Source organism: Mytilus trossulus, chromosome 10 (assembly GCF_036588685.1).
Source record: "Mytilus trossulus isolate FHL-02 chromosome 10, PNRI_Mtr1.1.1.hap1, whole genome shotgun sequence".
Taxonomy (NCBI): domain Eukaryota; kingdom Metazoa; phylum Mollusca; class Bivalvia; order Mytilida; family Mytilidae; genus Mytilus; species Mytilus trossulus.
The window spans coordinates 18,090,651-18,104,779 of record NC_086382.1 but is presented as its reverse complement, the minus strand read 5'-3'; the positions used below and the strand labels follow the sequence as shown (position 1 = coordinate 18,104,779).

The 14,129-nt window shown below is 32.7% G+C and overlaps 1 protein-coding gene across 2 annotated transcripts in view; it reads right to left on the bottom strand.

Moving 5' to 3' along the window:
* Positions 1–1,515: 1,515 nt before the first annotated feature.
* LOC134686975 (tuftelin-interacting protein 11-like) overlaps positions 1,516–14,129 on the bottom strand; it is a 60,374-nt gene continuing 47,760 nt past the window's right edge. For both annotated transcript variants that reach the window (XM_063546872.1, XM_063546873.1), the window contains 3 exons: positions 12,463–12,644; positions 7,118–7,189; positions 1,516–4,243 (listed from right to left, as the gene is read on the bottom strand). In XM_063546872.1, the coding sequence (XP_063402942.1) occupies positions 4,064–4,243; positions 7,118–7,189; positions 12,463–12,644 (434 nt within the window). In that variant the 3' untranslated portion in view covers positions 1,516–4,063. The remainder of the gene's footprint in view (positions 4,244–7,117; positions 7,190–12,462; positions 12,645–14,129) is intronic.

Sequence of the window (14,129 nt, the reverse complement as noted above, 5' to 3'; positions counted from 1 at the left end):
GGGTTGTCAACTAAAACCAAAGTTTTTTTTTACCTTGACCTTTGACCTAGGAAGTTGTACATACATCATGACACGCCCTCTGATGGTGGTTAAAATGGATGTCAAGTATAAACTTTGAAATCATAAGGGCTATCCAGATATGGAGCGGACACGATCTTCACCACAGGACAAGCGGTTGTCAACTGAAACCAAAGTTTTTGACATTGACCTTTGACCTAGGAAGTTGTACATACATCATGACACGCCCTCTGTTGGTGGTTAATAAACATGTCAAGTATAAACTTTGAAATCATAATGGTTCTCAAGATATGGAGACGGACAGACTGATCACTATAGGGTGACCCGCCTAAAGGCGGGGCCCTAATTATCTCGCCCATTCTACTGACTTTGGAAGGGTAAGCAGATCCTGGTCCACTAGTTGTACCTGTCTTGTTCTAAAATTCACTGACTTGTGAATGATAGACAGGTAGTAAGAGTTTTTTTGGTATCTAATATCAGATCTGTTACTTCAGAATGAAAAGTGTTACATGTATGAGAATGTAATGTAGACTTTTCTACATTGGTTAGAGGTATAGGGGGAGGGTTGAGATCTCACAAACATGTTTAACCCCGCCGCATTTTTGCGTCTGTTCCAAGTCAGGAGCCTCTGGCCTTTGTTAGTCTTGTATTATTTTAATTTTAGTTTCTTGTGTACAATTTGGAAATTAGTATGGCGTTCATTATCACTGAACTAGTATATATTTGTTAAGGGGCCAGCTGAAGGCGCCTCCGGGTGCGGGAATTTCTCGCTACATTGAAGACCTGTTGGGGACCTGCTGTTGTTTTTTTATTTGGTCGGGTTGTTGTCTCTTTGACACATTCCCCATTTCCATTCTCAATTTTAGATTACATATTAGTTGTTATTGGCTGTCGGTGACTGGGAGTACTCTGGTCTGCACTTAGTGTTTTTCTGTTGTGCAAGAGCCAAACCACTTCCACTCTGTGTTTTTATACAACCACAAAAAAATTGCGGTTGTATATTGGTATCACATCGACAGCATTGTCCAAACACATTTGATTTCTGGAAAAAAACTTTAATACAAAAATGTATAATTAAATTGTGATCTATGAAATTTAAACACAAGGTTTATAACCACAAAAGGAAGGTTGGATGGATATTTGGTTCTGGTCCCAACAGTTTCGGAATTAGGGGCCCAAATAAGTATATTCTTGTTTCCAGACAATAATTTGTGTATAAGTATATGGATCTTTCTAAGATTGTACAAGGTTCCATACCAAAAAGGGAAGGTTGGGATAGATTTGGGGGGTTATGGCCCTAACTGGTTAGGAATTGGGGCCAAAAATATACTTTTCTATATGGTGAATTATAAATGGGCTACTTTCTAGTGTTTTGGTCTCAGTTGGATAGTCCTTGTATGTCAATCAAACCAATTTTTTTTACTATCAACATACAACAAGAGTGCACACGCTGAAATGTCTCCCCAGCTTAACTAACCATTGATTTTATGATGATAGTTCAAAATATAAAGTTTTATTACAAGTACGTATCACATAAACTTCACATGATCCAAAAAATGAGGTTAAGGTAAGATAAACCATTTGATAAAAACATGTACACCTTACAATCATTAAATACATCAAATATAATTGAACTAATGATTATAGTTTCAAAGAAATAGACTAAAACAAGAAAACTAAACATTGACAAATGAACCATGAAAATGAGGTCAACGTCAGATGAACCATGCCAGACAGACATTGTACATATTCCTATCAATCTATGCATTAATTGGCATATAGTTGACCAATTGGTTGTAATATTAAAGAACCAAACTTAACAACAAACACTGAACCCTTTCCCCCATAGTGACGCCTTTTGACGCCACCCCCTTTACTCCATAATGACGCCTTTTGACGCCAGTAGTCTTAATAAAATTTGTATCCAATATGAAAAGGAATATCTGACTTTAATTTATTTAAAGAAATATTTGTTTTTAGCAATGCATTAATACTTTAAAGCATATTTTGAGCATTTTATTGAAAAATCCCTATGCGAATCAAGTATGCAAAAAAAAAAATCAATGGAGGAAAGGGTTAATTAACATTGACCAATGCACAATGAAAATGAGGTCAAAGTCAGATAATACCTGCCAGATAGACATATATACCATACAATCCATCCATATGGTTGACCTATTGTTTATTGATTAAGAAAAACAGACCAAAACACATAATCATAAAAATGAAAAATAAACCATGAAAATGAGGTCAAGGTCAAATAAAACCAAAACCTGTCAGACTAACATGTACATCGAAAAATATTTTCATACACCAAATATAGTAGACCTATTGTAAACAGTAAGAGAAAAAGAGACCAAAACTTGAATATAACCACTGAACCATGAAAATGAGGTCATGGTCAGATCATGACACCTGCCAGTTAGACCTGTACATAACAAATTTACTGGCAAGATATTGTCATGACATGTCAGACGCAAATACTTTCTACAACCAAGTCACAAATACTGTCACGACATGTAAGACATATATTTCACAACCAAGTCAAAAATAATATGATGAAGAGTCAGAAAGTTAAATGTTTTATAATCAAAATATACTTGTTATGACATGTCAGACAGACATAATTCTCTCAACCAAGTCACAAATAATGTGATGACATGTCAGACAGATATACTTCTCACAACCAAGTCACAAATAATGTAATGACATGTCAGACAGACATACTTCTCACAACCAAGTCACAAATATTGTCATATATCTTTCAATCAGTTTAATTGAAGTCTGGAGCTGGCATGTCAGTATAATAACTGCTAGTAGTCTGTTGTTATTTATGTATTATTGTCATTTTGTTTGGTAACATCTTCTGACATCAGACTCGAACTTCTCTTGAACTGAACTTTAAATGTGCATATTGTTATGCGTTTACTTTTCTACATTGGCTAGAGGTATAGGGGAGGGTTGATATCTCATAAACATGTTTAACCCACCGCATTTTTGTGCCTGTTCCAAGTCAGGAGCCTCTGGCCTTTGTTAGTCTTGTATTATTTTAAATTTTAGTTTCTTGTGTACAATTTGGAAATAAGTATGGCGTTCATTATCACTGAACTAGTATATATTTGTTTAGGGGCCAGCTGAAGGACGCCTTGGGGTGCAGGAATTTCTCGCTACATTGAAGACCTGTTGGTGACCTTCTGCTGTTGTTTTTTTCTATGGTCGGGTTGTCGTCTCTTTGACACATTCACCATTTCCATTCTCAGTTTTATCATGACATGTCCAACAGATATACTTCTCACAACCAAGTCACAAACACTGTATTGACATGTCAGACACATATACTTCTTACAACCAAGTCAAAAATATTGTTATGACATGTCCAACAGATATACTTCTCACAACAAAGTCAAAAATATTGTTATGACATGTCAGCCAGATATACTTCTCACAACCGAGTCACAAATATTGTTATGACATGTCAGCCGGATATACTTCTCACAACCAAGTCACAAATATTGTTATGACATGTCAGCCAGATATACTTCTCACAACCAAGTCACAAATAGTGTAATGACATTTCAGACAGACCTATAACTTACTGTTTAACTCTGGAGCATGTCCAGTGGTTGATAACATCATTTAGGTAATTTATGAGTTCCGAATTTGTCTTGTGCTGCTGAAAACCTATACCTTTATCTACATCCAATATACACTGTGCAGAAAAGTACATACATCTTCAAATTCCTCCATTTCTGACTTGCTTACTAAGAATTGTACAACTACTGACATACCTTTGATAACTATTTTACTGGCAAGAAATTGTCATAACTCGTCAGACAGACAAATACTTTCTACAACCAAGTCAGACATGTCAGACATACATCTCACAACTAAGTCAAAAATAATGTGATGACATGTCAGACAGACATACTTCTCACAAAATTTTACTACTAAATTTTTTTTTAGAAAAAAACAAAATGACTTTATTAGATGATAGTATGTTCCTATTGCTTTGTCTGATAGTATGTTCCTATTGCTTTGTCTGATATTATGTTCCTATTGCTTTGTCTACCATTTTCTGTATTGATATTGGTATCCACTGTTCATTTTCAAAAACAAATAAAACATTTCTGTCCACATAAACTTGAAACTTTCCAAACTTGTACACTTGTTTAGCTTCTTGTGTTTTTCCTGGAAGAGGCATGAATAGTATATTGTTTTCTTGAGCCTGAAACAAAATAATTAATAATAAAAATCACAGTTATCGTTAAACAATTTCAATCTGAAAAAATATGCAATGATAATCACTGTTCAGTTACTGACTTTAAATCACTTTTGATTTTAATAATCAAATTAAACCAACAGGATAGTTGTCTCATTGGCAATCATACCACATCTCCTTATTTCTACAATGAATAATGTATTCCCCCAAAAAGCTACATCATACATGTGTAACAATTGATAAAAAGAAGGGCTATACAGACTGTTCCCTTGTCACCATCTTATGGTGTGTTCGATTAGCTTGTGTATATAACAACATATGTGATTTAAATGAAAGAAATCTCTGTATTACTGAAAAATTATTACACCAGGGTTTTTCGATTACACAAACTAGTTAAAACATTTACTAAATTTTATCATCAGTTCAATGACATCATTTGTCAATATAAATCACCATGCAGACATCTTATACGTTCAGGTATTTTACATCCAATATTTTATGGTAATAATCTTTACAAAAACAAACAAAAAATGTCGTCACTAGTGAAATGAATTGTGCATGTCAGTTTAAAAACTTCACATAAATCTGAAATACAGTCAGGAACAATACTTTACATTTTCTCCAAAGGCCAGTTTGGATCCCAAAGTTTTTTCCAAGGGCCCAGTAGAAATTTTTTAGGGTCTACCAGTTTTCTTTTATTACAGGTACAGTAACAGTTTTGAATGTTTTTTATATAAAGGCATTAATATATGTTTGAAATACCTTATATATGTAGCATGTTTCTGATTATGATGGAAATAATAAAGGAATTATTAAACCATCTTGAGTTTTTCAGAATTAAAACCCATTTAACCATGTCTTTTCAGTCTGGTTAACTTTCATTTGTAATATATTGAGAAAAAAAACCAGCCCCCCCCCCCCTTATCATTTATCACACACCTAGTTGTAAAGTATTAAACAAGTAAACTGCGAGCTACTGCTCACTGATGATACCCCCGCCGCAAGTGGATAATATAAATAGTGTAAAAATATGCAAGTGTTCGGTAAACAAGAAGTTGTCGAGTGATGAATCTGAAATCCTTGAATTGTATTTCCTGAGAAAAATGTGACAAAAATTTTCAACTTGGCTATTATGTGTAAAATCATACAAGTGTTCGGTAAACAGGAAGTTGTCAAGTGATCAATCTGAAAACACATCACACGGTATAGCTGACTTAGATAAACCCTGAAACCAAATTTCAGAAATCCTTGTGTTGTAGTTCCTGAGAAAAATGTGACGGACATTTTCAACTTGGCTATCATGTGTAAAATCATACAAGTGTTCGGTAAACAGGAAGTTGTCAAGTGATCAATCTGAAAACGCATCACACGGTATAGCTGACTTGGATAAACCCTGAAACCAAATTTCAGAAATCCTTGTATTGTAGTTCCTGAGAAAAATGTGACGAAAGTTTCATGGGACGGACTGACTGACGGACGGACCGACGGACGGACAGACAGAGGTAAAACAGTATACCCCCCCTTTTTTAAAGCGGGGGTTAAAGCGGGAGTATAATTATTATCATATTCACCCAAGAAAGTATTCATTTTTCATGAATATTATACTTAGCAGATAATCAAAATGAAATTATTACTGTCTATAAATAACAATAAAATAACTGTTTCCTGTTAAGGGAGTTTCCCGAATTATCCCACCAAAAACACATAGGTTTCAACAATTGTAAACAAAACATTCAATTTATGATCATGGATTACAGCTTTAATTAATTTAATTTAGATATAGAATCTAAGATATTTAATTTAAGGTACAGTCAAGCAATGTTTTTACTTTCTTCTGGTTTAAAACTTGTTTGAAAGACCAATTTAAGAAATAGATTAATCTTGGACATCAAAACAACACACAATCTGAAATATATTGTCAATATTCAGTGACCCAAATAAATTTTGAATTCTGCTACAGAGGTCAAGTTATGTCATATTTCAAACCGATGATGTGTATTCTCTGTTACAACTAAACAACTGTGTTTGATATAATTATTTAAATAAATTAAAGATGTCAAACATACGATTCTAAAACGTAAAATTTATACTGCAAAAGGTTTACGGTACTTTTTATTTTTCACAGAAGGATATTTGGTAGCTGTGTCAGGCTATAATATTTATCAACAATCTTGACTTCTGATTTCTATTATGTAATGAAATCTTGAATGTTGTTCTATCTTATCAATTGGGTTGTAACATCAGAGCGTTGCATCTACTTATGATCAATTGACAATTATCAGTCCAATGAGTTTAAAACACCTGTACAGTTTGGTCACTTGTCACTTCACATTACGGTATATGATCATAATTTCACACATAGCAGGATACTTTGTGGCTTTAATAAAAAGCTGAATTTTGTGCGTAGTGGTTCTGCTATGTTTCAACAGCCTAGGGAAAACACTGCCCTAATAGGAGTGATTTTACTTGTTTATAGTTTGACGATACATAATCTTTCAATCAGTTAAATTGAGGTCTGGAGTTGGCTTGTCCGAAACTGCTATTAGTCCTTTGTTAATTTATGTATCATTGTCATTTTGCTTAAGTTTCTTTTGTTACCTCTTTTACATAGTTATAAATGTTATAAACATGTGATTCTTTGAGAGGTAAATATACATTTTTTGCAGGTGAATATGCTTATTCATTCAATTTATGAAAAGTTATGTTTAATATTGTTTTCATGTGTAGTTATTTACTTGATTGTGACAGACGTTTATGAAAAAGGGCATGTATTAGGCCTAGTGCACACCGAGTGCCAGAAATATGAATCCTGGAAAATTTCGTAGGTTAAACATAACACCACATTCCAATAAATAGGATTTCACATATACTATTACATACCATTTTTTCCACCAGACCTTTGAAATTTGATGCAAAGGATGAACTAGGACTTGCACTTCTTGCTGCTGTGAACTGTAAATAAAAATTATTAGAATAAATTTAAAAAAAAAAGACTGTGAAAAAACAACATTTGTTGAAGATAACATGTGTGGGTACCCTGAAAATCTTTTTATTTTTGTTGAAGATAACATGTGAGGGAACCCTGAAAGTCTTTTTTATTTTTGTTGAAGATAACATGTGAGGGAACCCTGGAAGTCCTTTTATTTTTGTTGAAGATTACATGTAAGGGAACCCTGGAAGTCCTTTTTATTTTGGTTGAAGATAACATGTGAGGGAACCCTGAAATTTTTTTAATTTTTATTGAAGATAACATGTGAGGGAACCCTGAAAGTCTTTTTTATTTTTGTTGAAGATAACATGTGAGGGACCCTGAAAGTCTTTTTTATTATTGTTGAAGATAACATGTAAGAGAACCCTGGAAGTCCTTTTTATTTTGGTTGAAGATAACATGTGAGGGAACCCTGAAAGTCTTTTTTTATTTTTGTTGAAGATAACATGTGAGTCTTTTTTATTTTTGTTGAAGATAACATGTAAGAGAAACCCTGGAAGTCCTTTTTATTTTGGTTGAAGATAACATGTGAGGGAACCCTGAAATTTTTTAAATTTTTGTTGAAGATAACATGTGAGGGAACCCTGAAAGTCTTTTTTATTTTTGTTGAAGATAACATGTGAGGGACCCTGAAAGTCTTTTTTATTATTGTTGAAGATAACATGTATGAGAACCCTGGCAGTCTTTTTTATTTTTGATGAAGAAACCATGTGAGGGAACCCTGAAAGTCTTTTTTATTTTTGTTGGAGATAACATGTGAGGGAACCCTGAAAGTCTTTTTTATTTTTGTTGAAGATAACATGTGAGGGACCCTGAAAGTCTTTTTTATAATTGTTGAAGATAACATGTAAGAGAACCCTGGAAGTCCTTTTTATTTTTGTTGAAGATAACATGTGAGGGAACCCTGAAAGTCTTTTTTATTTTTGTTGAAGATAACATGTGAGTCTTTTTTATTTTTGTTGAAGGTAACATGTGAGGGAACCATGAAAGTCCTTTTTATTTTTGTTGAAGATTACATGTAAGGGAACCCTGAAAGTCCTTTTTATTTTTGTTGAAGATTACATGTGAGGGAACCCTGAAAGTCCTTTTTTATAACATGTGAGGGAACCCTGAAAGTCTTTTTTATTTTTGTTGAAGATTACATGTAAGGGAACCCTGGAAATCCTTTTTATTTTGGTTGAAGATAACATGTGAGGGAACCCTGAAAGTCTTTTTTATTTTTGTTGAAGATAACATGTGAGGAAACCCTGAAAGTCCTTTTTATTTTGGTTGAAGATAACATGTGAGGAAACCCTGAAAGTCCTTTTTATTTTGGTTGAAGATAACATGTGAGGGAACCCTGAGAGTCCTTTTTATTTTTGTTAATGATAACATGTGAGGGAACCCTGAAAGTCTTTTTTATTTTTGTTGAAGATAACATGTGAGGGAACCCTGAAAGTCTTTTTTTATTTTTGTTGAAGATAACATGTGAGGGAACCCTGAAAGTCCTTTTTTATTTTTTTGAAGATAACATGTGAGGGAACCATGAAAGTCCTTTTTTATTTTTGTTGAAGATAACATGTGAGGGAACCCTGAAAGTCTTTTTTATTTTTGTTGAAGATAACATGTGAGGGAACCCTGAAAGTCTTTTTTTTATTTTTGTTGAAGATAACATGTGAGGGAACCCTGAAAGTCCTTTTTTATTTTTGTTGAAGATAACATGTGAGGGAACCATGAAAGTCCTTTTTTATTTTTGTTGAAGATAACATGTGAGGGAACCATGAAAGTCCTTTTTTATTTTTGTTGAAGATAACATATGAGGGAACCCTGAAAGTCTTTTTTTATTTTTGTTGAATATAACATGTAGGGGAACCCTGGAAGTCCTTTTTATTTTTGTTAAAGATAACATGTGAGGGAACCCTGAAAGTCTTTTTTATTTTTGTTGAAGATAACATTTGAGGGAACCCTGAAAGTCTTTTTTATTTTGGTTGAAGATAACATGTGAGGGAACCATGAAAGTCCTTTTTATTTTTGTTGAAGATAACATGTGAGGGAACCCTGAAAGTCTTTTTTATTTTTGTTAAAGATAACATGTGAGGGAACCCTGAAAGTCTTTTTTATTTTTGTTGAATATAACATGTGAGGGAACCATGGAAGTCCTTTTTATTTTTGTTGAAGATAACATGTGAGGGAACCCTGAAAGTCCTTTTTATTTTTGTTGAAGATAACATGTGAGGGAACCCTGAAAATCTTTTTATTTTTGTTGAAGATAACATGTGAGGGACCCTGAAAGTCTTTTTTATTTTTGTTGAAGATAACATGTAAGAGAACCCTGGAAGTCCTTTTTATTTTGGTTGAAGGTAACAATGTGAGGGAACCCTGAAAGTCCTTTTTATTTTGGTTGAAGATAACATGTGAGGGAACCCTGAAAGTCCTTTTTATTTTGGTTGAAGATAACATGTGAGGGAACCCTGAGAGTCCTTTTTATTTTGGTTGAAGATAACATGTGAGGGAACCCTGAAAGTCTTTTTATTTTTGTTGAATATAACATGTGAGGGAACCATGGAAGTCCTTTTTATTTTTGTTGAAGATAACATGTGAGGGAACCCTGAAAGTCCTTTTTATTTTTGTTGAAGATAACATGTGAGGGAACCCTGAAAATCTTTTTATTTTTGTTGAAGATAACATGTGAGGGACCCTGAAAGTCTTTTTTATTTTTGTTGAAGATAACATGTAAGAGAACCCTGGAAGTCCTTTTTATTTTGGTTGAAGGTAACAATGTGGTGGAACCCTGAAAGTCCTTTTTATTTTGGTTGAAGATAACATGTGAGGGAACCCTGAAAGTCCTTTTTATTTTGGTTGAAGATAACATGTGAGGGAACCCTGAGAGTCCTTTTTATTTTGGTTGAAGATAACATGTGAGGGAACCCTGAAAGTCCTTTTTATTTTGGTTGAATATAACATGTGAGGGAACCCTGAAAGTCTTTTTTATTTTTGTTGAAGATAACATGTGAGGAAACCCTGAAAGTCCTTTTTATTTTGGTTGAAGATAACATGTGAGGAAACCCTGAAAGTCCTTTTTATTTTGGTTGAAGATAACATGTGAGGGAACCCTGAGAGTCCTTTTTATTTTTGTTGAAGATAACATGTGAGGAAACCCTGAAAGTCCTTTTTATTTTGGTTGAAGATAACATGTGAGGGACCCTGAAAGTCTTTTTTATTTTTGTTGAAGATAACATGTAAGAGAACCCTGGAAGTCCTTTTTATTTTGGTTGAAGGTAACAATGTGAGGGAACCCTGAAAGTCCTTTTTATTTTGGTTGAAGATAACATGTGAGGGAACCCTGAAAGTCCTTTTTATTTTGGTTGAAGATAACATGTGAGGGAACCCTGAAAGTCTTTTTTTATTTTTGTTGAAGATAACATGTGAGGGAACCCTGAAAGTCCTTTTTTATTTTTTTGAAGATAACATGTGAGGGAACCATGAGAGTCCTTTTTATTTTGGTTGAAGATAACATGTGAGGGAACCCTGAAAGTCCTTTTTATTTTTGTTGAAGATAACATGTGAGGAAACCCTGAAAGTCCTTTTTATTTTTGTTGAAGATAACATCTACAATCACCAATGAATGTGCTGGAAAAAAATTATAAGAATTGTTTACAAAATTACTTTTAAGTGTGATACAATTCATCTTAACTTTATATTTCATAACCTGATCATTAAATGTGTCATGACACTAGTTTTTTTTCTTTCTTTTTAACCAAATTGCAACTTTTCTTCAAAAGACATTCATACAGAATTAGTAATTGTGATTTAGTAAAAATGCATACCCATATATGAATCAGACAGCAGAATATGAGTTCTTATTTTTGAGATTCTCACCCAGTCACATTATTCCCATTAATATAAACCTCACAATAATTTTTGAATTAACAAAAATGTATTATTCATAAAGTATGTTCCCTATTGGAATTTTGAAGACAAGGATTAACAAAAATGGACAAAATGATAAATTAACACCTAGAACACATAAAAAATTTGTAAGGGTTCTGGGAACCCTGAGTGTCTCGCCTACTTTTGCTGTAACTCCCACGCTCAACAAAAATGAAGAAAACAATCAATAAAAATATTCCTCTTGAAACTATCTTTTGATTCTGTCCACGTTTGGTAAAAATTTCATGAATCTAATAAATATTTTAAAAACTTGAACTGCAGACGGTTTGTAATGTTAACTGAAGAAAAACTAACTCCATTTATAAGTAAAATACAGATACACAGGTACCAAATATTAACAAAATTTCCTTTCTAGATACTAGCTTTTGATCATAAACAAGCTTCTGTCCAAGTTTGGTACAAATTTAAAAAAGTATAAGAAAGTTATTAAATTTTTGAAAAATTTAACCACAGAGTGAATGTGTTGTTTCCTGGCAGAAAACCTAAGTCCATTTAAAGTAAAATACGGAAAAAATGGATTTATTTTTTTACAAAATTTACTTCTGGATACTATCTTATGATCATAAACAAGCTTCTGTCAAAGTTTGGTACAAACACAGGATAGTTAAAGAAAGTTATTAAAATTTTAAAAACTTTAACCACAGAGTGAATGTTATGTTTCCCCGCAGAAAAACTAAGTCCATTTATAAGTATAAAACAGAAAAAATGGAATTTTATTTTTGCAAACTTTACTTCTGGATACTATCTTATGATCATAAACAAGTTTCTGTCCAAGTTTGGTAGAAATCCAGTATAGTTTAAGAAAGATATTCAAATTTTAAAAACTTTAACCAGAGTGAATATTTGCGGACGCCGCCGCCGCCAACGATGACGGAATGTAGGATTGCTTAGTCTCGCTTTTTCGACTAAAGTCGAAGGCTTGACAAAAACATGTGGATAAGGCATGAGGTCTGAAAAACATAACTGGTGAAATTATCCCAATAAAACATCCAAAGCTTTGATCAATTACTGTGAATGAGTTATTTTCATGGAAACCAATTTTCGTGGATTGAGTCAATATAAATAAAAAAAAATGTGGTACGAGTGTCAATGCAAACTTGTTTTTTCATGGATATTTGATTCATAATCTTGCCATGTTCTTAATATAAGCCTATTGGAAATTTGTAATTCATTGAACATTTAATTCAGGCTTCTCCTATACTCATGAAACTCTTGAAAATTAGTAGTGCAGGAATAATAATGAATCCATAATGAAAGAACATTCGAGTTTTTTAAACATTTCCACTATAACTTTTGAATAACCTACATCTGGATCAGTTTTGATTAATGATGGCGGTGGTGGTGGCGGTAGTGGTGATTTCGTTGGTGGAGTATCAAGCATTTGTCGTCTTTCTGTATGTGTAAAGTAGGCTATATTTTCTTTTACTCCCGGCTGGAAATGACCGCTGACTGCTCTGTTCATTAACTCCAAAGCTTTTTTAAAGTGTTCTAATAAAGAAATATAGAATGATAGTTCTGAATAAACACATACATTATTTGGTTCATCAAAAAAGTATGCAGAAATGACTGTTGTACTCTTTACTATGTTTAAACGAGTATCGAAAGAACAGTGCTTTTATTGTTATTCTTCATCTTGTAAGTTACTGGCCAGTTTGTAAATTAAAAGTATGAACTAAGGCTCCATATAACAGTAAGATCATGAAGGCTTAAACCTAGTCATAGACAGTTTCTCTTAGATTTCTTTCATACAATAGTAGCATTAAATCAAAGAGCATGATTGCCCTGAGGAATGTGATTGCCATTGTTATAACTGATATATGTATTAGTCTATTATTTTCAAAAATAATTCAACTGCACATGTAAAATGTAATTTACGTAATCTGAATAGTTATTCAACTTTAAAAAAAGGTAATCATCGAAACAAGTGTATGAATAATGTAATTATTGTGTTTTATTTTTGTACTATCAATTCCAAGTTGACTTTCCACATCTGATAGTCACTGAGAGTGAGAGAAGGTATTTCCCTTTGTACCTTATCGCCTATTTTCCTACGTGAATTGTAGGGGAAATCCCATTTCTATCTCTTTAAATATTTAATTTCCTCTGGTTCATTGGTTATGACTCCTTTCCTTACACATTCCTGTGTTTGAATTGTGATCACTTTTATAGCGAACCAAATGAAAGTTTTCCACAGAGTCGTCTGCTCTTTACTAAGGTATTTAAACTTTTGCAAGTTTACCTGTCCCATTGAATCAATACAATAGCAATTGTTCTCTGTGTAGATTATTCACTTGGACATTTAAATTTCTTCTAGGAGAAATCTATCACTCATTGATTAATTTGCCTGACCAAAAAAAAAACTTCTTTGTTGATTGAAATACATGTATAAACTCACATAAACTGCATGTGATACAGTATTGATTCAATATCAATAATATATATTCAGTCTGTTCAATATAAGCACTGATTTAGTTATACATGTACAAAGTTTATTTCTGATTTTTTATAAGTACTGCATGCATTTATGTTTTAAAGAATCTGCATGTTTTTCATGGTTTTTCAGTAACAAAGAATATGTTCATGAAGACCTTTATTAAAACATTATCATTTTAAGTTTTATTTGTGAACAGACTAAAAAATAGCAAATTTTAATAGGTAAAATGTTGAAATTTGATCAGATATCAACTTTTTATTTTTAAGGTTTATGTACCCTTCTGTAGCCATTTTTGTACGAATTTTTCAAACCTCAATTGTATCAAAACTACAGATATAATGAATAATAGAGATAGGCCATTTAGTACATATTCCAAGGGGAAACTTGATGCACAGCATTATTTTTTACTGTTTCATTGCATTTGATAGAAAAAGAGTACTTTGTGGCAAATAAATCAAGATTTTTATAGAAAATCCACAGCCTTTAATACAGGGATTTTTGTTATAAAATTTGAAACATAAATTACTCACTTGATTTTC